General features: G+C 37.5%; 1 protein-coding gene across 1 annotated transcript in view; it reads left to right on the top strand.

Annotated features, from left to right (window-relative positions):
- Positions 1–24,485, top strand: part of LOC136858612 (TP53-binding protein 1) — a 770,373-nt gene that overhangs the window by 712,039 nt on the left and 33,849 nt on the right. The window contains exon 18 of the mRNA XM_067138308.2: positions 2,843–3,059. Within this exon, the coding sequence (XP_066994409.2) occupies positions 2,843–3,059 (217 nt within the window). The remainder of the gene's footprint in view (positions 1–2,842; positions 3,060–24,485) is intronic.

Here is a 24,485-nt window from a genome sequence, read left to right as displayed (position 1 = left end):
TGTATGCCCATTCTCCTTAGCCACACATTTACCAGAAAATGTGTTCCTATGTGCAGTGTGATAGCTTTTGGGAGCCTACGAGAGGGCTCTGTAACCTTGCTATTCTCTTTTGACATCAGAAATGTATGCCGAATGGTAGCAGCTATAGAGATAATAACTTACATTTACCTGTAATCTAATGCACAGATAAGCGGTCTGCTTATTTACATAGGTATTGACAGAAATATGAACTTTATTATTTGGTGCAGATTGTGGCACGTGTCATCATCAGCTGCGATTGTGTTAAATGATAGATTTCTTGAAGGTCTTACAACTTGCATCTTATGTTGAAGTGACATATGTTACTGATCGTCCAACATAAGGACAAAGGTGAGAATTTCCTCCGAGATTCCCTCCTGAGACATGGAATGTCTTATTATTTAGTACTAAATGAAAGGCAACACAACAACAATGTGGTTGAAGAATTTCACTCTCAGTTTCAGAGGCTTGTGGTCACATATCATGTTTGGCAATTTATCAACCATCTTCAGGAGCAGCATTTAGAGACAGAACAAGTAGTCACTCAAGTCTTGGCTAGCCATACAAAAATAAAACAGCCTATAAATTACCTTAACAACCAACAGTGTCAGAAATTAACCAGTATTACAAAGATGAAAATGGCATCTCTCATTATCTTGGAGCCATATTGTATCATACAACCTGTGACAATAAAGTTCGGTGAATGAAGTCAGAACGGTTGATCCGGCAACACTGGCGACACACAATGCTGCCTCTGCTTAGCAACAGGTTTTGACCACCTGCTCCTAACGTTGTTCAGTTGAGCATCATGTGTGTGCCATGTAAGACCTGTTTGACACAGTGCTTGTTTAGTGCATTGGTTCTAAACTGCGAACAGGAACTTGAACTTAAGTATTCAAAGCCATATAACTTCTTGCCACCCCATTCACTTCAGTTCTAGACCAATACTCCCAATCTCTTCATTCTCGGAGGTCGCGCATTCGAGACTCGCTCGAGTCCGTTCGCTCGGCGCTGAGATATGCAAGGGGCGCATCATGACACACGGTCGTGACAGTAATAATCCACACAGCAGTACAAGGTCGATTGCACAACAGGTGAACACCAGCCAGCCATCCTTCTGGCGAATACTGCACAAACATAAATTTCACCCATATCATCTGGAGTTACACCAGAAGCTCCATGGGCAGGATTTCAAAGCTCAAATGGAGTTCTGTTGGTGGCTATGAAGCAGGCTGGACAATGATGCAGCATTCATATTGCTCATCTTACTCTCAGACGAATCACGCTTCTTTCTACAATAATGAGAAGATGTACAATATTATAGGGAAGGATCCACCTTTCAATACTCCGTAGTAAGTTGAACTAAAAAGTAGTAGTTGTAACTACTCCGTAGTAAGTTGAACTAAAAAGTAGTAGTTGTAACTACTTTTTAGTTCAACTTACTACGGAGTATTGAAAGGTGGATCCTTCCCTATAATATTGTACATCTTCTTATTTCTCTATTCAATACGGAACAATCATGAAGTTTTTAACTTTAAATCTACAATAATGGGAATAACATGCACTATTGGAGTCTGGACAATCCTCACTGGGTGCGACAGGAGTCCATCAAATACGATGGGGAGTGAATGTGTGGTGTGGAATCTTGGGGGATCGCTTGATTGGACCTTATTTCTTTGAAGACCATTGGACGGGCCCAAGCTACCTGCACTTTCTGTGTCAAGAACTACTGCTGCTGAAGAATGTGCGCCTTGCACGATCGTTTGACGATGTGGTTGCGACAGGATGGAGCCCCACTACACTACATTTGACTTTACTGTTCGAAACAATCTAAACGAGGAACTGCCAGGGAAATGGATAGGACAAGGAGGCCCTGTTTCTTAGCCCACCAGATCACTGGATGCCGTTAGCCATCTTCTTGTAGGGGCATTTGAAGGACGTCATTTACACTCAAGCACCAGAAAACTCATCACAGACACCTGCTGAGCAATTACACCTGGAATGCTTTAGCACGCAAGACAATCTATTGGACACCGGGCCTGAATGAGCATAAACCGAAACGGTCATCACATACGGAAAAATTAAACGTATCCTCCTAATGCAATACAAAACATAATTCAATCATTATTGCTCCATCTAATGCTTTAAATTTTCCTTTGTAAAGTGAAACCCGTCAATACGGAATGATTCTAATATCATGTAACTATCATGGTGAGGTGGTGAATACCAATATATCTGGTTGTGTTGTCTGAGCATACCGGCAGGGCAAATGTTTTCAGGATGGAATTAATATTTAGGGTTTCATAAAACTACATTGGAATTACACAGTATAAATCCCTGGTTGCAGACCGTTAATGGCGGTGCTGTGGTATGTTGAGAAAATTATCATGACCTGCATCTGCAAATAATGAAACTGGATGAAGTGATGGTTAACTTAGAACACCATATGGAAACAACATCGGCAGAATTGATGTTAGTGAAACATCTGTGCAATTGTGCTGCACCTAAATCATACACAAATTAAACTTACCCATTATTTTAGTGGTAATAGTATAATGATTCATTTACGTTTGTGTTGTCATACAAGAGAATTAGCATAACCGAGTTTAGGTGTTTGTACTGTTTGTGAAAAAGATTGTATTAATGTTGTTTTTGGTGTGTGTACTACATTCTACTTGATTTTCTGGATTTTCCGCATTTTCATTTATCTGGAGGACTTCCAGTGCCAGCTAGTCCTATGTTTTGCAATGTATTCTTTGCAGTTCTGTGTTACCAAGAGCCTCTAAATGGCATGAATTAATTTTTTCATTTGTTTTCATTACAGGGAAAAATTGGGGTTAGATATGATGAAAGTATGTTACCTACAGGATGGTCAGTAGAGGATAAGAAATTTGTTGAATTTGACTTAAAAACTAGGAAAAAGAAACCACTGAATGGAATAAAAGTTGGTTTAGTAAATGATTCCAAACAGTTCCTTGAATTTTGGGATCGAGTGCTAGTAGCAATTGGAGCTAAAGTTTTGAAGATTTCTTCTGATAGAGGTAATGTATTATTTTAGTACAATCTATTTGTGCAAATATTGGTGGGAGAGATATGGTTAATATGATATCTTACACAGATTAATTGTTCTCATTTATGCAATTGCTTACAATTACCTTCATTTTTATTGGTCTATGTATTACTCTTTCTAAATGAATTAACTGAGCATAGTGTATGAATAACCATTGACCAACCATGGACAACCATCCTTATGTTGTCTCATAGTCATAGTGTACTGTAGTCAAATCTACTTTGCATGTAAATAGCCTCATGTTCGAGAGTATTGTTGTTTATTAATCAATCAATGAATCAATCCATCATCAGTGATCCAGTGATCTGCATTTAGAGCTGTCGCGCAGGTAGCAGATTCCCTATCAGTTGTTTTTCTTAAACGTTATCAAAGAACTTAAAAATTTATCGAGCATTTTCCTTGATAATTTATTCCAATGCCTTACTCCTCATACCATAAATGAATATTTGCTCCAATCGTCATCATGAATTCCGACTTAACTTCATATTATGGTCTTGCCTACTTTTAAAAGCTCCGCTCAAGCTTATTCGTCTACTAATGTCATTTCACGCCATCTCTCCAATGACGGCTTGAAACATACTGCATATTACAAGTTATAAATCTCATCAATAGGTCCATATTGAGCAAAATATACCTTTCTGAAAGAAGGTTTCCTGAGGGTCCACTTTTCAATACATTATGATTTTATTTTTATTACATACATACATTATCATTATAGACTGTTATGCCTTTTATTAATTTACATAAATAATGTTACAAATATGTCTTAAGCGGGACATATTTCGCCTACTTTTTAGGTTTCTTCAGTCGTTATTCCTAATATCCGTGATCAAAATTGCTAGGATCCTAGGCTTTGTTTAGGATAAAATGCTTAAAATAGTTGGGCTAACATGAATTGCTCTGTCTAAAAGTTTATACATGCTATGAAATGAAATGGCATATGGCTTTTAGTGCCGCGATATCCCTGGACGGGTTTGGCACGCCCGGTGCAGGTCTTTTGATCTGACGCCCGTAGGCGACCTGCGTGTTGTGATGAGGATGAAACGATGATGAAGACAACACATACACCCAGCCCCCAGGCCAGGGTTCATGTTTGTGGGTTACTGTAGTCACGTCCTAGTTCATGAACCATGGGCAACGGCTGAGTGGCCTAGTAAGTGGTCCTGAGAGTCGGGATACCAGTTGCTATGGAATGGGAGTGGGCATCTCGGACATATTCTGAGTCATGGCCCTCCTTGTGCTCAGGCGGCTAGGACTATACAATTCACTGGTGGTCTATAACCCGTTAGAGGATAGATCCTCACTTGGACTATGTGCAAGTAGGGCAGCATCCTGCTTCATGAATTTACCGAGCTCAGAACATTTTAAGCAAGCCTCGGACCTATGGGAGTAAGTGAGACCCACTCCCATTTGACAGGCGAGGGACTCCTTGGAAACAACTTGGCGAATGAAATGGAATTCAATGGGGAGCTATCAATATTAATGGGGCTTATGGAAGAAAGAAGGTAGAACTGGCTGAGTCAGCTAAGAGGATGCATCTGGATGTGCTAGGAGTAAGTGATATTCGGGTAAGGGGAGATAACGAGAAAGAGATAGGAGATTATAAAGTGTACTTGACGGGTGTTAGAAAGGGAAGGGCAGAGTCTGGGGTAGGGCTCTTTATCAGGAATAACATTGCACGCAACATAGTTTCTGTTAGGCACGTAAATGAGCGAATGATGTGGGTAGATTTGTCAGTTGGAGGAATTAGGACAAGAATTGTGTCCGTGTATTCACCATGTGAGGGTGCAGATGAGGATGATGTTGACAAGTTTTATGAAGCATTGAGTGACATCGTGGTCAGGGTCAACAGCAAGGATAGAATAGTGCTAATGGGCGATTTCAATGCGAGAGTTGGGAATAGAACTGAAGGATACAAAAGGGTGATTGGTAAATGTGGGGAAGATATGGAAGCTAATGGGAATGGGAAGCGTTTGCTGGACTTCTGTGCTAGTATGGTTTCAGCTGTTACGAATACATTCTTCAAGCATAAGGCTATTCACCGCTACACATGGGAGGCTAGGTGTACCACATCCATAATAGACTATATCTTAACAGACTTTGAATTCAGGAAATCTGTTAGGAATGTACGAGTTTTTCGCTGATTTTTCGATGATACAGACCACTATCTGATCTGTAGTGAACTAAGTATCTCTAGGACTAGGGTAGAGAAAGTGAAATCTGTCTGCAAACGAATAAGGGCAGAAAATCTCCAGAAGCTAAGACAGCTAATGGGAATGGGAAGCGTTTGCTGGACTTCTGTGCTAGTATGGGTTTAGCTGTTACGAATACATTCTTCAAGCATAAGGCTATTCACCACTACACATGGGAGGCTAGGTATACCACATCCATAATAGACTATATCTTAACAGACTTTGAATTCAGGAAATTCAGCTAAGACAGAAGTACATGGATATGATTAGTGAGAAGTTTCGAACAGTGGACAGTAAGCAGGTTCAGGATATAGAAAGTGAATGGGTGGCATACAGGGATGCTGTAGCAGAAACAGCAAGGGAATGCCTAGGAACAGCTGTGTGTAAAGATGGGAAAAGGCGAACATCTTGGTGGAATGATGAAGTGAGAGCAGCCTGTAAACATAAAAAGGAGGCTTATCAGAAATGGCTCCAAATAAGGGTCGAGGCAGACAGCGATTTGTACGTAGATGAAAGAAATAGAGCAAAACAAATAGTTGTTGAATCAAAAAAGAAGTCATGGGAAAATTTTGGTAATAACCTGGAAAGGCTAGGTCAAGCAGCAAGGAAACCTTTCTGGACAGTAATAAAGAATCATAGGAAGGGAGGGAAAAAGGAAATGAACAGTGTTTTGAGTACTTCAGGTGAACTCATAATAGATCCCAGGGAATCACTGGAGAGGTGGAGGAATATTTTGAACATCTTCTCGATGTAAAAGGAAATCATCCTGGTGGTGTTACAAACAGCCAAGCTCATGGGGAAGAGGAAAAAGATGTTGGTGAAATTATGCTTGAGGAAGTGGAAAGGATGGTACGGTAAATAAACTCCATTGTCATAAGGCAGCAGGAATAGATGAAATTAGACCTGAAATGGTGAAGTATAGTGGGAAGGCAGTAATTAAATGGCTTCATAGAGTAGTAAAATTAGCTTGGAGTGTTGGTAAGGTACCTTCAGTTTGGACAAAAGCAGTAATTTGCACCTATCTATAAGCAAGGGAACAGGAAGGATTGCAACAACTATCGAGGTATCTCATTGATTAGTATACCAGGCAAAGTATTCACTGGCATCTTAGAAGGGAGGGTGCGATCAGTCGTTGAGAGGAAGTTGGATGAAAACCAGTGTGGTTTCAGACCACAGAGAGGCTGTCAAGATCAGATTTTCAGTATGCGCCAGGTAATTGAAAAATGCTACGAGAGGAATAGGCAGTTGTTTTTATGTTTCGTAGATCTAGAGAAAGCATATGACAGGGTACCAAGGGAAAAGATGTTCGCTATACTGGGGGACTATGGAATTAAAGGTAGATTATAAAAATCAATCAAAGGCATTTATGTTGACAATTGGGCTTTAGTGAGAATTGATGGTAGAATGAGTTCTTGGTTCAGGGTACTTACAGGAGTTAGACAAGGCTGTAATCTTTCACCTTTGCTGTTCGTAGTTTACATGGCTCACCTGCTGAAAGGTATAAAATGGCAGGGAGGGATTCAGTTAGGTGGAAGTGTAGTAAGCAGTTTGGCCTATGCTGACGACTTGGTCTTAATGGCAGACTGTGCCGAAAGCCTGCAGTCTATATCTTGGAACTTGAAAATAGGTGCAATGAGTATGGTATGAAAATTAGCCTCTCGAAGACTAAATAGATGTCCGTAGGTAAGAAATTCAACAAAATTGAATGTCAGATTGGTGATACAAAGCTAGAACAGGTCGATAATTTCAAGTATTTAGGTTGTGTGTTCTCCCAGGATGGTAATATAGTAAGTGAGATTGAATCAAGGTGTAGTAAAGCTAATGCAGTGAGCTCGCAGTTGCGATCAGCAGTATTCTGGAAGAAGGAAGTCAGCTCCCAGACGAAACTATCTTTACATCGGTCTGTTTTCAGACCAACTTTGCTTTACGGGAGCGAAAGCTGGGTGGACTCAGGATATCTTATTCATAAGTTAGAAGTAACAGACATGAAAGTAGCAAGAATGATTGCTGGTACAACCAGGTGGGAACAATGGCAGGAGGGTACTTGGAATGAGGAGATAAAGGCTAATTTAGGAATGAACTCGATGGATGAAGCTGTATGCATAAACCGGCTTCGGTGGTGGGGTCATGTGAGGCGAATGGAGGAGGATAGGTTACCTAGGAGAATAATGGACTCTGCTATGGAGGGTAAGAGAAGTAGATGGAGACCAAGACGATGATGGTTAGACTCGGTTTCTAACGTTTTAAAGATAAGAGGTATAGAACTAAATGAGGCCACAACACTAGTTGCAAATCGAGGATTGTGGCGACATTTAGTAAATTCACAGAGGCTTGCAGACTGAACTCTGAAATGCATAACAGTCTATAATGATAATGTATGTAATGTGTGTATGTATGTATGGTTAAAATTCCCGACCCTGCCGGAAGTCGAACCCGGGACCCCTGTGACCAAAGGCCAGCACGCTAACCATTTAGCCATGGAGCTGGACAATACATGCTATAAGTCTTATAGATACATCCTGTTGACACGAATTGCTCTGTGTAATAAATTATGGTTACACATACTATACATAAAAGCATCTGGCTGACGTGAATTGCTCTGTCAAAAAAGTTATGCTTACAGATTAGTATGCATATTATAAAAACATCCTTGATATGATTTTTACACTTTAAAACTCTATTATATATTAGTTCATTCCATTGTTGCTTATAATGACATTGGGCTGGCGTGGGTTGTTCACTCTATAATGTCCAACGTGCGTGCACCCAATGGAAACTTCACTGAATTGTCACTTTTTGTGATGTTTGTTTTTGAGATAAAAATTCAATTGTGGTTTAGTGGGATGTTGATGAGGTCAGTTGTGTGACTGTTTTTCTTCTTGGATGCCTTATGATGATTAAAATTAGCTGCCTGCTGTTGTGTGGGTCAGAAGAGGGGACTTCTCAAGATTGTTCTTTCAGTTGTTGTGGACCTTATTGCTCATTAAAGAGCTGAGAGTGGTGGATTGAGAGTCTGTAATGAGAAAAGTGTCTTAGTTGTGAAGTTTAAGTGAATAAAGTATAAAATGGGCATGTTAAGCGGAATCTTACTCACCCCCTCGCTTCTCATGCGGCTGGCTTGCTCCTGTGACACTTTCTGTCCAACTGGCAGTGATTAATTCTGGGTGCCTCTTGTTGTATCTGTATGTGTTGCACGGTGGGGTGTGGGTTGGGGATGGATGGGCAGAAGGGGCATTGACTGTTGTTGGAGAAGCGGGTCTGTCTGTCGGCGGAACTTTTACGTGTGGAGATTAGTTAATGTTTTGGAACATGTTTCCTTTTACTCTTAATATTTTAAATTAACATGGGATATGGTCATAAAGAGGATTTTTAGCCTCTGTAATGGCATTTAAATTATGGTTTCTGTTGAAAAACTTGTCTTTAAAAACGTGTTTTTGAACTTGTTCATCAATTTACTTTTTTTCATTCTATTCAGTATGGTTAAATCTTGTTCATTGGTTGTGCAGGCATGTACTGTTTCTTTCATATGGATGCTCATTGCCGAGAATGAATGGTATTTTGTTTGCATTAAAGTGTTCTAAGTATCTAGTTGAAAAACTTCTTCCTGTTTGCTCAATGTATGAATGAAAATATTGGGCACAGCTGAGTTTATAGATCCCGGATCCTGAGTATTGGTCTTTGTTGGAGTTGATGCTGTTGTGATTTAGGAACATGCCTCGGTAGGTATTTTGTGTTTTAAAAGGAATTTTGAAGTTGTGTTTTTTAAACAGATTGGAAATTTGACATATTTTGGGACTGCTGTGAGTAAAAGTGGCGAATTTGGACTTTTTTGGGTTTTTTGGAATTAATTTTGAAATTTGTCTATTTCTAATTTTTCTTATTATTTGACTGACCATTTGGATGTTAAACCTGTTGAACTTGGCCATGTTCTGTATATACTGTAATTCTTCGTTGAAGTGTTTGGCTTTGAGGGGTATTTTAAATGCTTGATGTATTAGACTGTAGTAGGCTGCCTATTTTTGAATTTTGGGATGTAATGAGTTGTTCTTGGTTGTGTTTGGTGAAAACGTTGGCTTCCTATAAATATGGTATTCAAAGCTGTCGTCGTTTCGTGTGTTAGTGATATCTAAAAAATTTATAGAATTATATTATAGAAAAAATTTATAGAATTATTTATAGAATTTATAGAGTTTCTTCTTGTTGCCTGTGAATTTTATATTTTGATATAACGAGTTGAGGTATTTCAAAATGTTCCTACTATTGTTCAAACATGTTATCTACATAGTGCATCCATAGACTTAAACCTTGTATTTTTGTTATGATTTTTGTGTGTTCTAAGTGGTCAAGGTAAATGTCTGCTGAAACTCCTGACACTGGATCTCCCATTGATAAAACCTTCATGACAATATATTTTCTTGTTGTCGAGGACAAAACTTACTATGTTGATGAATTCATCGATTTCCATTACGCTGAGGCGGCCATGTTTATTTAAGTTTTCTTTGATGGTGTTGACTGTTTCTCTTGATGGAATGTTCGAGTACGTACTAGAGACGTCAAAGGAACGCATGACATAGTTTGGTAGTACTATAAATTTTTGTAACTTCTCACAAAAATCAATGGAATTATTCAGTGCAGAACTATTATGAAATCTATGATATTTTTTGAGAGAACTATGTGTGAACTGTGAAGTCTTATATGTTGGACTATTTCTACTGTTGATGATTGGTCTGATGGGAATTTCCGTTTTGTGCACTTTTGGTAGTGCTATAGCAATTGGTATACTGGGGTTCATGTTTACTAATTTTTGTGATTCCTGTTCGTTTAGTAAAAAGGATGAATTTTTGAGCAAAGTCTTGAGATTTTGTTGGATTCAGGCTGTGGGATCCTTGTTGATTAAAGAAAAAGAATTGTCTGTGAAAAAGGCTTCTATCTGATTAATGTAGTTGTTCTATGCAATAACAAATAATTTACTTTAACACAATTTTATTCATACAATTCAACACCATCTTCAAAACTATAAGCAAGGAAACTACATAACAACTGACAAAAGACTGTCTTTCTTCCGTTACTATCAGAAGGTATAACTTACGTTCTCCACATTCTCCCACCTTGCAAAAGCAGTTTTGCAACACATCGACAACTGAAAATTATACCATTACACTGCACTCAGATGTGAGCCACTATAAGTCTAGTTTCTTGAGTGGTCGAACGGCTCTACCACAGCGAGTCTTAAATTCACTCCTGTTTTCAGTTACAGAGTGTCGTCAGAATCAACAACTCTTGATTTCATGCGAAGAATTCCTTCATTATCTGTGAACACCTGCAGAGTCTTCAATTGCTCCTTTCTTTCTTCTTCATAAAGAGTCTCACTCTGGATAAGGAAGAACAGCTTCTTCTCAGTATAGAGAAATTCTTCACTACCAATTTCCTTAGATACATGATCCCTATGATTACACTGCCTGAATCTCAAAATCCAAGCAATAGTTCTAACGATTTTACTGTATCGAGAATCGTGAGCTTAGTTGCAGTAAGATCATTCTCACAACAGTGATCTTGGCAGTTACAACTGTTTTTCTTCTTTCCCTGTTGACTTCCTCCCATACTGGTTCAGGACGATTAGAGACCAATTCTTCCTCTTTACTTTTAAGCCAAGAGGGGCCCTCCCACCATCGGGATCTCCAAAGTTGTGCAGGTGAACATCCTCTAGACACCAGGTCTGCTGGGTTGAGACCGCCCGGAACGTGCCTCCATGAATCAGCCTTACTGTACTTGTGAATCTCCTTTACCCGATTCTCTACAAACACAGACCAATGTCCTTTGTTTTCTATCCAGGATAAGACTACTGTTGAATCGGTCCAAAACACTGTGTGTATACTATCTCTATGTAGGCATCGCAGGCTCAACCGAGACATCCTAACTCCAAGGAGCGCACCCATCAGTTCGAGACAAGGTAGTGTTAGTTCCTTGAGAGGTGCCACTCTCGATTTAGCCATCAGAAGGCTCAGTTTGATTTCATTTTCATCTTCTGTCCTCAGAAATATACAACAACCAAACGCCCGTTTGCTGGCGTCAACAAATACATGCAATGAGCTGTTGTCATTCAGGAAAATCCTTCTAGGTATCCGGCAGTCATGCAGGTATTGTAGCTGCTGGTTCCACTGATGGAATTCTTCACAAATATCTTCTGGTAAAACCTCATCCCATCCTATCTTCTTTTGCATCGTCTTCTGTAGAATGAGTTTGGGAATAAGGGTTACTGGGGCCGAAAATCCAACCGGATAAAAAATTTTCTGCACACTGGAGAGTACCACCCTTCGGGTTACCAAACCTGTAGTTGGGTTGAAGTTGCATCCAAGTTCATCTACGTCACAATACCATCGAAGTCATAAGACATTTTCAGTTGTGCCAACATTACAATCTGAGGAATTCACCCATCCCCTCAAACTGAAACCTGCAGAGGACATCAACTCTTGTGCCTTTAAAATAAATGGCCCAATCTCTTCTTTTGAAACAACTGCAGTAAGACAGTTGTCCACATAAAATGCATGTTTCAATTTATTAGCTACTTCCTTCAAATGAGTTGCGACACCATCCAGAAGGTGGTTCAGTACTGAAACCAATAAAAAGGGACTGGAACAGACCCCAAAAACCACCCTACAATGTCTAAAAGTGGCGACCTTTCCCTTATCCCACCAAAGAAAACGAAGCATATCTCTATCTTCAGGATCAATTATAATCTGCAGGAAGGCCTTCTCTATATCAGCAATTAGACCTATAGGGTAGGATCGGAAATTGGTGAGTACGGATGGAACAAGGTCAATGAGGTTTGGTCCAGGTTCGAGGCACTTATTTAAAGAATTACCATTTCTGTCCTTGTTGGAAGCATCAAACACTGGCCTAATCTTTGTAGTACCACTGTCTTTCAGCACAGCTCGGTGAGGCAGATAATGCTTAGGTCCATCCGAAACCTCGTTTGCAACGCCTTCAATGATCCCCTTACTTTCCCATTCTTGAAGCACTTCATCATAATCCTGAAATTTCTGCATTCCTCGTAACTTTCTTGAAGTGTTCAACAATCGTTTCTCAGTAACTTCACGATTTGATTCCAGAGAAGCACAACCGTCAATCCAAGGCAGTTTAACAATGTTGCGTCCAGATGCTTCTTCTCTCTTCACAGTCTTATCGAAGAACATCTTGACCTGTTGTTCCCTCTCTTCCTTTTTGATTTGCTCGCCAGGATCTTTTATACCCATAGCTTCAATTTCCCACAAATCCGCTAGTCTTGTTGATTGAGTCAGTGTAAGTAAAGTGTAAGACGAGGCAGTTGGTGAGGTGGTCTCAGAAGGGCCCATAAGTGTCCACCCCAAACAAGTTCTCACAGCCACCCGATTCTTGTATACGTGCACAAAGTCTGGCGTGATTATCTGAGCCCAGACATCAGCTCCTAACAATACCTGTATTTCACTAGCATTGTTATCATCACACTGTCTAACATCAGTAAGTTCAACTCCCTTATCCTTCAGTAAATTAAACAAGTCAGCGTCAACTAGGGGAGCACTACCACAAATACAATCAGAACCTAACACAGTAGCCTCACATCTCCTTTCCTCGTTCATACCCAACAGGGTTATCTGATAGGACTCGAAGCTAACAGGTGCTGTTTTCCTACCTCCAAATAATTCTTGACTTAGGGTTACCTTTCTGGTTTGTTTCAACTCTAATTTCTTAGCACAAGACTTCTTGATGTAGCTTTTCTGCGATCCACTGTCGCAAAGAACTCTCACTCTGTGAGTGGACCCACCAACAACTACCTTAGCAACTAAAGTCTGCAGATAGGTCACTTGTCTTTCGTTACTACCTGCTATCATGCTAACTGTATTTGAAACTGTATCATCTTTAGGTTCATCTGAGGCTGTCTTCGCACACATCAAAGCGTAATGTTTCCCTCTGCAAAACGGACACTTCACGAACATCTTACATTTAGCACTGACATGTCCCTGTCGTAGACACCTAAAACAAGCTCCCTTTTTCTTTAACGTCCCTTGACGTTCTTCTAGAGAACAATCGATAGCTACAGCACAGTCTTAGGAGGGATGTGTGGTTCTGCTACAAAACACGCATGCTAGTTCTTTGTTGTTCTTACTTCCCTTACTAACGGAAACATCCTCTACTGAAACTAAATCAGCTGCTGAAGGCATTTCCTTCTTCTTAATCTTGATTTTATCATCTTGCTTAACACGATCTACCCTCTTATTAGCTTCAAAAGAACCTTGCCTTAGCTTAAGTCGTTCATCCCCTTCAACCTCAGTCTTTAAGAAGGCTAACAGTTCTGTCAAGCAACAGTCAGGTTCCGTGGTAGACGTTTCTTTCTATACACGGTACCTGTCCCAGGTTTTAAACATAACCTCTGGTAAGGCACTCTCCACAAGGGGAAATAATATTGCTGCGTATTTCTCCTTTGACACTCCTAATCAGTCAAGCGCCCTCAACTGTCCTTCCAGACTGTCATACAGTTGTGCTATGGATCTTAAGCTGTCTTTCTTTAACACCAAGGATAAAAGTTCCCTAACATAGTATTCAATAAGTAACTCATCCTTCCCATACCTAGACTTCAACAAATCTATAACCTTTTTATAGTTTTCCTTGGAAGGAGGAAAATTTTCTACCAGTTTCTGAGCAGGTGAACCAGGTTCCATACATTGAATCAAATAAACAAATTTGTCTTCATCTTTATGACTGCCATCTTCATGTATTTTAGTAAATTGCGCCCAAAACCCAATCCAACCTTTCACATTCCCATCAAACCTTTTGAGCTCTAGTTTCGGCAGTCTTAATAATCTCTGATTGGAAGAACGTGAACAGTTACTATTGACTTCCGAAACATCTTGATCTGCAACTTGTAAGGCCTGCACCTTCTCTCTAACCTTAAAAAATTTCAGTTCGTACTCACTGCAAGCACGATGTCTTCTAGATTTTCTCTTTGCAGCAGTTCATTGTAGACTTCATCATCAATACGTTTTAACTTCTCGTATCTTTCCACAAGTGAAGCATACCTGCTACGAATTTCTATGTGGTCACAATCGACAAGATTCAGTAGTTCTTCAAGCTTATTCACTTCGCGAGTAAACACCCCGCGTAATACTCGTCGCTCGGTCATCGTTCTTCTAATTTATATTGATGTTGAAATTGCCTGTTGTCCTGTCACGGTCGCCAAATGTTCTATGCAATAACAAATAATTTACTTTAACACAATTTTATTCATACAATTCAACACCATCTTCAAAATTACCAAGCAAGGAAACTACATAACAACAGACAAAAGACTGTCTTTCTTCCGTTACTATCAGAAGGTATAACTTACGTTCTCCACAGTAGTCGTTCTTGTTCATGATTGCTGTGGTACAGCCTTTGTCGGCTTTTGTTACGATTACATCATTCTGTTTGATTTTGTTTTGTAACTCTTTATTTTGTTTGTGATTGATGTGTGATGAATTTGTGTTTATTTTGTTCGCCACTGGCGAGTTCCTTCTTGATTTCGTGTCTCGTGTCATGTTGTTGTTCAGTGGGCTTTACAAAGTGAAAAGTGAAAACTGTCAATACGGAATGACTTATATCTTGTAGTGGGGAGCTTGGCAATGTTCGACTCGACTTCAGCGATTGTTGTTATGATGTCTTTTTCTTTGTGAGAATTGGGCCAATTAAATTTAAGGCCTTTGTTAAGTAAGTTTAATTCAGCTTCTGAAAAATGTACGTTGGATAAGTTTACAGTAAGAGGTATGTTGTTTAATGGTGGACTGGTGTTTTTGATTATTGAGGTTTGGTCTTTTTCTTTTGGGTTTAGGTCTTTGAGGGATGTTATTTTGCTGTCTAGAGTTTTCTGTTTGTTGCTTAGAATGGTTTCCAACTTGTTTGAGACATGAACTTGGAATGCTGGGAAGCATTTTAAGTGAGTTCTGTAAAAATTGAGTGTTGAGGTGCGCTTTCCTTTTATACAAAAGTTTTATTTCATTTTTTATCCAAATTTTGTTTATTCTGTTCTGTGTTTTACTGTGGTTTGATGATGAGTTAAATTTCCTTTGGGTGGACTTCATGAAGTTGGAAACTGAATTGTGATTCAAGCATTCCTTTAAAAAGCCTATGTCCTGTGTCATTTTCCCTATTTTGTTCTCGACATTGAAGAACTTGTTGAGAACTTTATTAGCCTGGTTGGCTGTAATATTATAAGTTATAAATATTGTTGGGTCCATTTTGAGCAATATATACTTTTCTGAAAGAATGTTTCTTGAGGGTCTACCTTTTCAATACATTATGGTTATTTTCATTAATTTACATAAATAATGTTACATCATTAATATATCTTAAGCGGAACATGTTTTGCCTATTTTATATGCATCTTCAGCTGCTGTTCCTAATATATAAGATCAAAATTGCTAGGATCATATGCTTTGTTTATGATAAAACACTTAAATGCAAACTTTAATGCAAACGAACACCATAAATTCTCGGCAATGAGTGTCCATATGAAAGAAACAAGACATGCCTACACAACCATAAAACAAGATTTAACTATACTAAAGAGAATTTTAAAGAACATTTACATTTTCATAGACCAGTTTTTCAACAGAAACCATAATTTACATGACATTACAGAGGCTAAAAATCCTCTTTACGACCAGGTTCCATGTTAATTTAAAATATCAAAAGTAAAAGAAAACATGTTCCAAAACATTAACAAATCTCCACACGTAAAAGTTCCGCCCATAGACAATTCCCCTTCTCCGACAACAACCAATGCCCCTTCCGTCCACCCCTTCCCAACCCACCACCCTCCGTGCAATATACACACATACAACAAGAGGTGCACAGCATTAGCCACTGCCAGTTGGACAGAAAGTGTGACAGGAGCAAGCCAGCTGGAAGAGAAGCGAGGGGGTGAGTAAGATTCCGCTTAACATGCCCATTTTATACTTTATTCACTTAAACTTCACAACTAAGACACTTTTCTCATTACAGACTCTCAATCCACCACTCTCAGCCCTTTAATGAGCAATAAGGTCCACAACACCTGAAAGAACAATCTTGCGAAGTCCCCTCTTCTGACCCACACAACAGCAGGCAGCTAATTTTAATCATCATAAGGCATCGAAGAAGAAAAACAGTCACACAACTGACCTCATCAACATCCCACTAAACCACAATTGAATTTTTATCTCAAAAACAAACATTGCAAAAAGTGACAATTAAGTCAGTGAAGTTTCCATTGCGTGCACACACATTGGACTTTATAGAGTGAACAACCCACGCCAGCTCAACATCATTATAAGTAACATTGGAATGAACTGATACATAATTGAGTTTCAAGATGTAACACTCATGTCAGGGATATTTTTATAAATATAGTAATTTGTAAGCACAGCTTTTTAGACAGAGCAATTCATGTTAGTCGGATGTTTTATGTATAGTATGTGTAACCATAATTTATTAGAGAAATTCATGTCAGCCGGATGTTTCTGTAGGATATATAGCATGTATAAACTGTTTAGACAGAGCAATTCATGTTAGCCCAACAATTTAAATATTTTTTTCATCAACAAGGCCTAGCATCCTAGCAGTTTTGATCTTCGATATTAGGAACAGCGGCTGAAGATGCCTAAAAAATAGGCAAAACCTGTCCCACTTAAGACATACTAAAGATGCAACATTATTTATGTAAATTTAAAAAAACCATAATGCATTGAAAAGGTGGACCCTCAAGAAAAAATTATTTCAGAAAGGTATATACAGACCTAACGATGAGATTTATAACTTGTAATACTACAGCTAACTGGGTTAATAAAGTTCCCAATCTCAAGATCAAAATAGGGAAAATAACAAAGGACGTAGGCTTTTTAAATGAATGCTTGAATCACAGTTTATTTCCCAACTTCATAAAGTCCACCCAAAGGAAATTTAACTCATCATCAAACCACAGTAAAATCCAAAACAGAATAGACAAAATTTGGATAAAAAATGAAATAAAACTTTTGTACAAAAGAGCACTTCGCATTCAACTTTAGAGAACCCATTTAAATGCTTCCCAGCAGCTGGCTCCCATACAATGAGTCCCATTCCAAGTGGATGTCTCAAACAAGTTGGAAACCATTTTAAGCAACAAACAGAAAACTCTAGACAGTAAACTAGCACGCCTCAATGACTTAAACCCAAAAGAAAAAGTATCGTAATCTATAAGCTTCATTTCCGTATTGATATTATACCCAAATACAATGAGAAGAAGACTTCCACCTAATCAGTACTTATTTTATTAATTTAAAACTACAGGACCAGTTTTGACCTTTCTAGGTCAACTTCAGCTGGTCACACAATCACATATAACATATCATGTAATCATAAAACATTACTAGATCTAAAAAAGAATGTCAGATGATGATAACATGTCAAATTATTCTCATGATTGGGGGCAATCGTCGAATTGGAAACTTAGTATACACTGTCTTTTCATGAATAACATACGTAAAAACACATTTATAAAAGTCTGGATTGTTCATAGGCATGAGTTTTTTCTGAAATAAGTGCTAGCTTTGTAAAACTTGTATGGTAACACAGAAAGAGCATGTGCATTGATCACAATTTGTTAGTCTTATGGAATGTTAGGCTTGTGGGTTGCACTTCCTTGTTTCCTAAACCGTCAGTTATACACTGTGATAGAATTTTGTAGCCCAATATTGATTTGGCTCAATTTTTAAAAACTAAATAGCTTTGTCCTTGAAGCCTTGATAAATAGACATTATTATGAACACTTAATGTTAACTGTAGAGATAAAACCTGTGTTAAAATTCAATGACCTGCATTGTAGGTATAAATTACACTTTAAAACGTCAGGTTCTCAAGTATGAGTTTTGTGTCACCATATATATATATAATACGAAACATAAAAAGACATGTCAATTCTGAGAAGCAATATATGGGATTGTGTAAACTCAGTTGAGACTTGAGCCGAAAATGTAGATTTCTAAAGCGTGCGCACATAAAATCCGTGCTGTTTTGTGTTGGAAGGTAAGTCATAACGTCCTGTGTTGAATTACGCTATGCGGCATTTGACTGGAGTAGAGACTCGTTCCCTTCGCAGTTGTGTGTGGATGTAACAATTATCTGTGAAAGATAAAAGTGAAAGGTGAATAATTCTATTTTAGTAATTGGGAATGCCTATTAGTCATGTGGAATGAATGTGTATATATGTACTGAGCCCTTCATGGTCGTTATGCCTCCTCTCTTTCTTCTGTTTAAATCCCATGTTTCTTTCAAGTCCGTAATTCATGACGTTCAAGAAAATCCTCAGCTAAAGTCAGAGAACATCTCGGGGAATTTGTTAAACCAAAGAAGAAAAAAATTTTACGTGGCTTCAACTAAGAATTATCCTTTTTCTTTCTTTCATTTGCGATACATATGTTTTACGGACCTTCAAGCTTAAATATCAATCGCAGATTCAATAACTTACTATCTATCATGAGATCATCTTATAATAATGTTATAATCTATGAAAATAAAAATAATGGATTAAAATCTTACTAACTATAATTTATTCAAATAATAAAGAATATGATGGTTAAGTTAAATCAAAAATTAAAATATTTTTCATTATTTTGAATCTTTTTCAGTCTCGGTTTGAATTCATTCTTTCGCTTTTGCTAATTTTATTCCTTTAATATAAAAAAAAATATTGTACCATCAGCTCTTCCAAGGTCTTTATTTCTTAAACAAAACTTGATTTGTCTCCAATCAGTCTGTATGGATTTGAATTAGTTAAATGAAAACCATCTTGACCTACCTTCAACTTCTTCTCATACGTCGTAGTTTTCTTATTAAAGCACAAAAAAAAATCAAGAATTCATAATGTTGAGAAAAATAAATATCTCGATTAACACGGTCTTAATGTTTTGAAATCTCACAATAATATGAAAATAAAGTTTTCAGGTCAACTAAGAATGATTTGTGGAAATTTTCATACATCTCCGATGTTCACGATTATTTACTTGTTTAAACATACGCAGAATAAGACCTAGTTTCATTTTTGTAGCTTCCACTGGCTAGCTATCAAAATAATTTTTTAAAATTTATATCATGAAGAATCATATTCAACATACTTTCTCAAGAAATAGATAGGGTTGTCCTAAATAGTTTCAGTAATATTGTTTACAGGTTGCATTAATGTAATATCACTTCATAAGAATCAATCACGGGAGCCTCCGTGGCTCAGACGGCAGCATGTCGGCCTCTCACCGCTGGATACCGTGGTTCAAATCCCGGTCATTCCATGTGAGATTTGTGCTGGACAAAGCTGAGGCGGGACAGGTTTTTCTCCGGGTACTCCGGTTTTCCCTGTCATCTTTAATTCCAGCAACACTCCCCATTCTCATTTCGTAGCTTCTATCATTCATTAATATATCACTTTGGGAGTGGCGACCCCATCGTAATAACAGCCTATATATGATTCATTCATTATATCTCTGACCCGGTCACTGACTGGAAAACAGGTTGTAGGTTTTCATTTTCAAGAATCAATCATATGATTGCATCTCGACAAGGAATACCATGGATAAAATCCTAACTCTTTAACTGTTATAGGCTAACATAATAATGACTCCAAGAACGTTATTTCCAATCAATGGTTTGCTATTTCAGTTCGTATTAGCTTCAAACCTTAAATATTATGTGAAAGTCTCTTTGAAGTTGCCATCTAAGCTAATTATAGGTTACTTGAGATTATTTTTGATGACCATAATCTACTATTAACACGTAAGTTCAATATCGAATTGCCATTAACTCGTATTATAGGTTATTCCATATTTCGTGTCATTACTAGCATCTGTTACAACCTCGATCCATACTTGCGTCACCTGATCTCTCATAAATTAACTTTACATAAAAATCTCTTTGTATACCTCTTCATATTTATCACAGTTCATCAACTACATTATCCAAAACAACATTATTTCTTAATCACACTTCCCTTTCCTCATATATCTCCATATATTTATATCGCCACATATGCAAATCTTATTTTTTCAATTCATTGTAACGCATAACTCTATTAACTTCTCAACTCTTTAAAACTGATATTTCATGGATCAACAACTAATATATTCCTAGAAATATGCACTTCACTTATCAAAACATTACCATATTTAACCTATATTGATTTGAAATTGGCAATAAGTTGTCGGTATTTATGACCTCGGTAACTTACTGTAAGATTTGTTATAACACATATCACACTTCATGTTCATTAAAACTTACTTCTTGAGAATAAACTGAAATATTACTAACATAACACTTCATTAACATACGCACCTTTTCCTACATTTGGATATGATTATATATTTTTCAGAAGACTATCTATAACCTTCCTTAATGCAACATTACTAATTCACTCGCGTTGAAACTACATATTTTAGGCATTTCACAAAGATATAATGACCTATTCCTTACAAACAATATCAACCAACAACTTACTACAAGTTGGCAAAACATAAATGAATTTAAAATAAATAATGAAACTTATCTTGTTCTGCGTGTGTTTGTAGCCGGGATCGTTATTCTTCTACATCACTCCATGGGTACGCCCTTCTCTGGACCTCGGTTCCGTCATCTACAAGACTCTGCAGTCGGGCTCGTATTCATAGGTAGAATCGGTTGAAGTCCGCCAGTCGCCAATCCCATCTTAGATTTAGCAAGCCATCATGTCGATCTCAAGAACATGCATGAAAGTCATATCCAAAGACAATGTTAATATCATCTTCTTGGTTACAAAGCCTTCTTGTACTATTTCTACATTTTTGTGTGGTAGAATATGACGTCAGTTTAACCGCTACAGAGGTTTCTATTATATAATGGTAACTTAAGAAGGTCTAATTTCTTGGTTGTTCACTTTAAATATTATTGTTTCCTTAAGATGTGTTTCCTGAGAAACTCTCTTCTTCAGTAGAACTTCAGTATTAATTCAACTGTACTTTATTTCCTCCTATTTATCTTGCTTTAAATTCCAAATATTTGAGATATACAGCAATCAGATTCCATATTACTTTCAGTTTAGCAATTAAATATGGATATTCTTCTTTCAAATACGATGATTTCCTTCACAAAACTATTCTCTTGAAGTTCGCCGTGGCTTATTTTTTTTTCAGTATTCGATTGTTCTCCCTGTTGATTTTTTAACAATTTGAAAATAGTATATTTATTTCGGTCACGGCCTCTTTGATTCCACTTGCTCGTACCATTTAACTTGTATTTTCTGCCGTTCGATCTATGAGAATTTTAGCGTTATTCACGGCGAATGACGACTTTAAACTTCCGTATTCAGTAATCAGGGCAATGAAATGGTACAGTACTTACTGCTGTTATTGATTTGACGTTGTGTGTAGCTTGAGAGTGTGTTGTGCACTGCTCCGTGTTCGTCTTGGGCTAATGTTAGTTCTGTGAGGGGGAGGGGCGGAGGGGCAGGGGGAGTAGCTGTTAAGGGGGGAGGGGTGAAGCTGAGCATGTCTTTAACTGGTTCTTTGACGCATGTCAGGTTTTGTTTGTTGATTCTTTTGAGATAAGCATTTTCTTAAAGAAGGGATGGCTGTGTTAAAAATGATGTTTATTTTATCTGTCATTTCATTTAGATTAGAATAAGGGTTGGCATATTGATCTAAAGTAATGTAAAATTCCTCTTGTTATATTGAGCAAGGGGCCCTTGGGGTTTATACTTAGGATCTGCATGTCATTTTCAATGTTTTTGAATTTATGTTGTTGTCTTTGATGTGTTGACCTATGGAAGAAAAGTGATTATTTATGGCATTGAAGTACTCGTTGTAGCAGGTTAAAAAATTTCTACCCGTATGTCCGATGTAGCTGGCTTTGCAGTTATTGCATTTCATACGGTACACTCCTGAATGGATATATTTATTATTTTTGTTGATAGATTTGGTGTTGTGTAGAATGTTGGCATTATTACGTGTAGTTATATATGCTATTTTCAGGATATGTTTTTTAAAAATGTTGGTTAAAGGGTATATATGTGTATTATTCAAGGTAAAGAGTAGATAGTCTTTCTTGGATTTATCTGTTCTGGTTAACTTTGATTTATGCTGATGTTTAATTTTGTGGATAATTTTGTTAATCATTTCTTTCTTATATCCATTATGTTTGGCTATTTCATAAATTAGGTGTAGTTCTTTGTTTAATTCTTCTTTTGTTAGCAGTACGTTAAATGTTCTGTATATCATGCTGTACTATGGTGCTTTTTGTGTGCATTGGGGTGGATAGAATCTATTTTGATTGTGTTAGAGGTCTGTGTAGGCTTTCTGTATATTTTATTAGTTAGGTGACTTTCATGTCTAAGTAGTTTAAGGTACTATTGTTTTCTGTTTCTATAGTGAACTTCATGTGTGGATCTATTGTATTTAGCTGGTATAGTATGTTGGTTTCATTGGTAATTATATTGTCAATAATAACGAAAACATCATCCACAAATCTGCACCAGAAAAATATATTGTCAATTTTACTGATAAATTGGTGCTCTAGATGGTCTATGTAGATCTCGGCTAATATGTCTGTTGCAAGGGATCCCATTGGAAAGCCTTGCTGTTGGTAAATGGTATCATAAAATTTAATGGCGAATTTGAGTAGTTTTATAAATTCTTCTATTTCTAAAGTGCTTAAATTACTGTGATTTTTTAAGTTGGATTCAATTATTTTTATGGTTTTCTGTGTGGGTATATAAGGATACATGTTTGTTATGTCGTATGATGCAAGGATATGGTATTGTTCAATCTTTAACTCTTTCATGGTGTTGCAGAAATCTATTGAAATTCGTACTGTTGTTTTTTTGTTTTGTTTTTTTAGCTAAAAATATGTAATGCTTTTTGAAGAATTTGAAAGTTTATAGGTTCGGCTTTATCTGTAGTTTTTAATGGGTCTCATTGGTACATTTTCTTCGTGTATTTTCTGGTAAGCTTTTACGGTTGGTAATTTGGGGTTCGTTATGATAAGTTATGTGGTTTTCGTCTTCATTTAAGAGAAAGTGTGTGTTTTTAGTAATGTTTTGAAATTTCTTTGTATGTTGGTGGTTGGAGTCATCAGTCCATAGACTGGTATTATGCAGTTCTCCATGCCAACCTTTTCAGTTCTACGTAACTGTAACCGCGCGACTTGGAGCGCGTACATAAATAAAAATAATCATAGAAATAGTAAATAACAATAATATAGAAATAATATAATACATAATAATATGGATAATGAGGTAGAAATATGACGCAGTGGTGGAAAATTCATATAAACCAAATACAGGGAACACTTACAGGCCAAAAAATGACAACTAAGACAGGATGTGGAAGCTGCGGGAAGCCCTTATAGAGGTCCATGGGAACGTATGACGTTATGGGGGAGAAAAGACTTGCATGAAACACCCTCTAGCTCAACTATATTAAAAATGACAAAATTTTACAAATACAATTCCATGACACGGAAACAAGACATACTTAAGTAACTTTAAATAAAACATGATTTAACAATGAAGGTGATGCTACATTAAAGGTACAGTTTAAAGCGAAAGAATTTAATGGATGAAATAATTGAAAGTACGGCAATTGGAACCTAGGGTAAACTCGGACACATCAAATTAAACTTTAAAATGACATTAAGCGAAGAAATAATGAAACACAAAAGGAATTAAACTAAATGAAACGAAACCAGAAAACATTGCAAAAACACTGAAATAACACATACCTCGGAAAGGCAGGAGCTCCCGAGGGTAGCAGCCCTCGAGCGCGAACGCTCGCTTCGGCGGTCGGATTGAAAAGACGCCGAGCTCACGCATCATTTTCCGAAGCCGGCCACAAGGCCGGAAATGGCCCGATTACAATCAACCAATAAGATCAAACTTACCCTAGATTCCTGGACCTTTTTGCCAATAGGAAATCTCGTTACCATATATGGTAATTTTAACATCGTTTGCAATTGCACAGTTCTGGAACATTATGATTACAACACCCAAAATTTCATCATAGGAAACCACACGTGTGGTACAGGTACAGGATGCTCCAAAATAAATCACCTTACAAATTTTACATCAGATTACATATAAACTACATTTTAAAAAAAATCACTTCAAAACACTTCTGCATGTTGCAATGTTCATACAGTTCAATGTTCCTTGATGTTTCCAT

The sequence above is a fragment of the Anabrus simplex genome, chromosome 1 (assembly GCF_040414725.1).
Source record: "Anabrus simplex isolate iqAnaSimp1 chromosome 1, ASM4041472v1, whole genome shotgun sequence".
NCBI classification, from domain to species: domain Eukaryota; kingdom Metazoa; phylum Arthropoda; class Insecta; order Orthoptera; family Tettigoniidae; genus Anabrus; species Anabrus simplex.
Note: the sequence above shows the minus strand (reverse complement) of the source record. Positions and strands in the feature narration are given on the sequence as shown.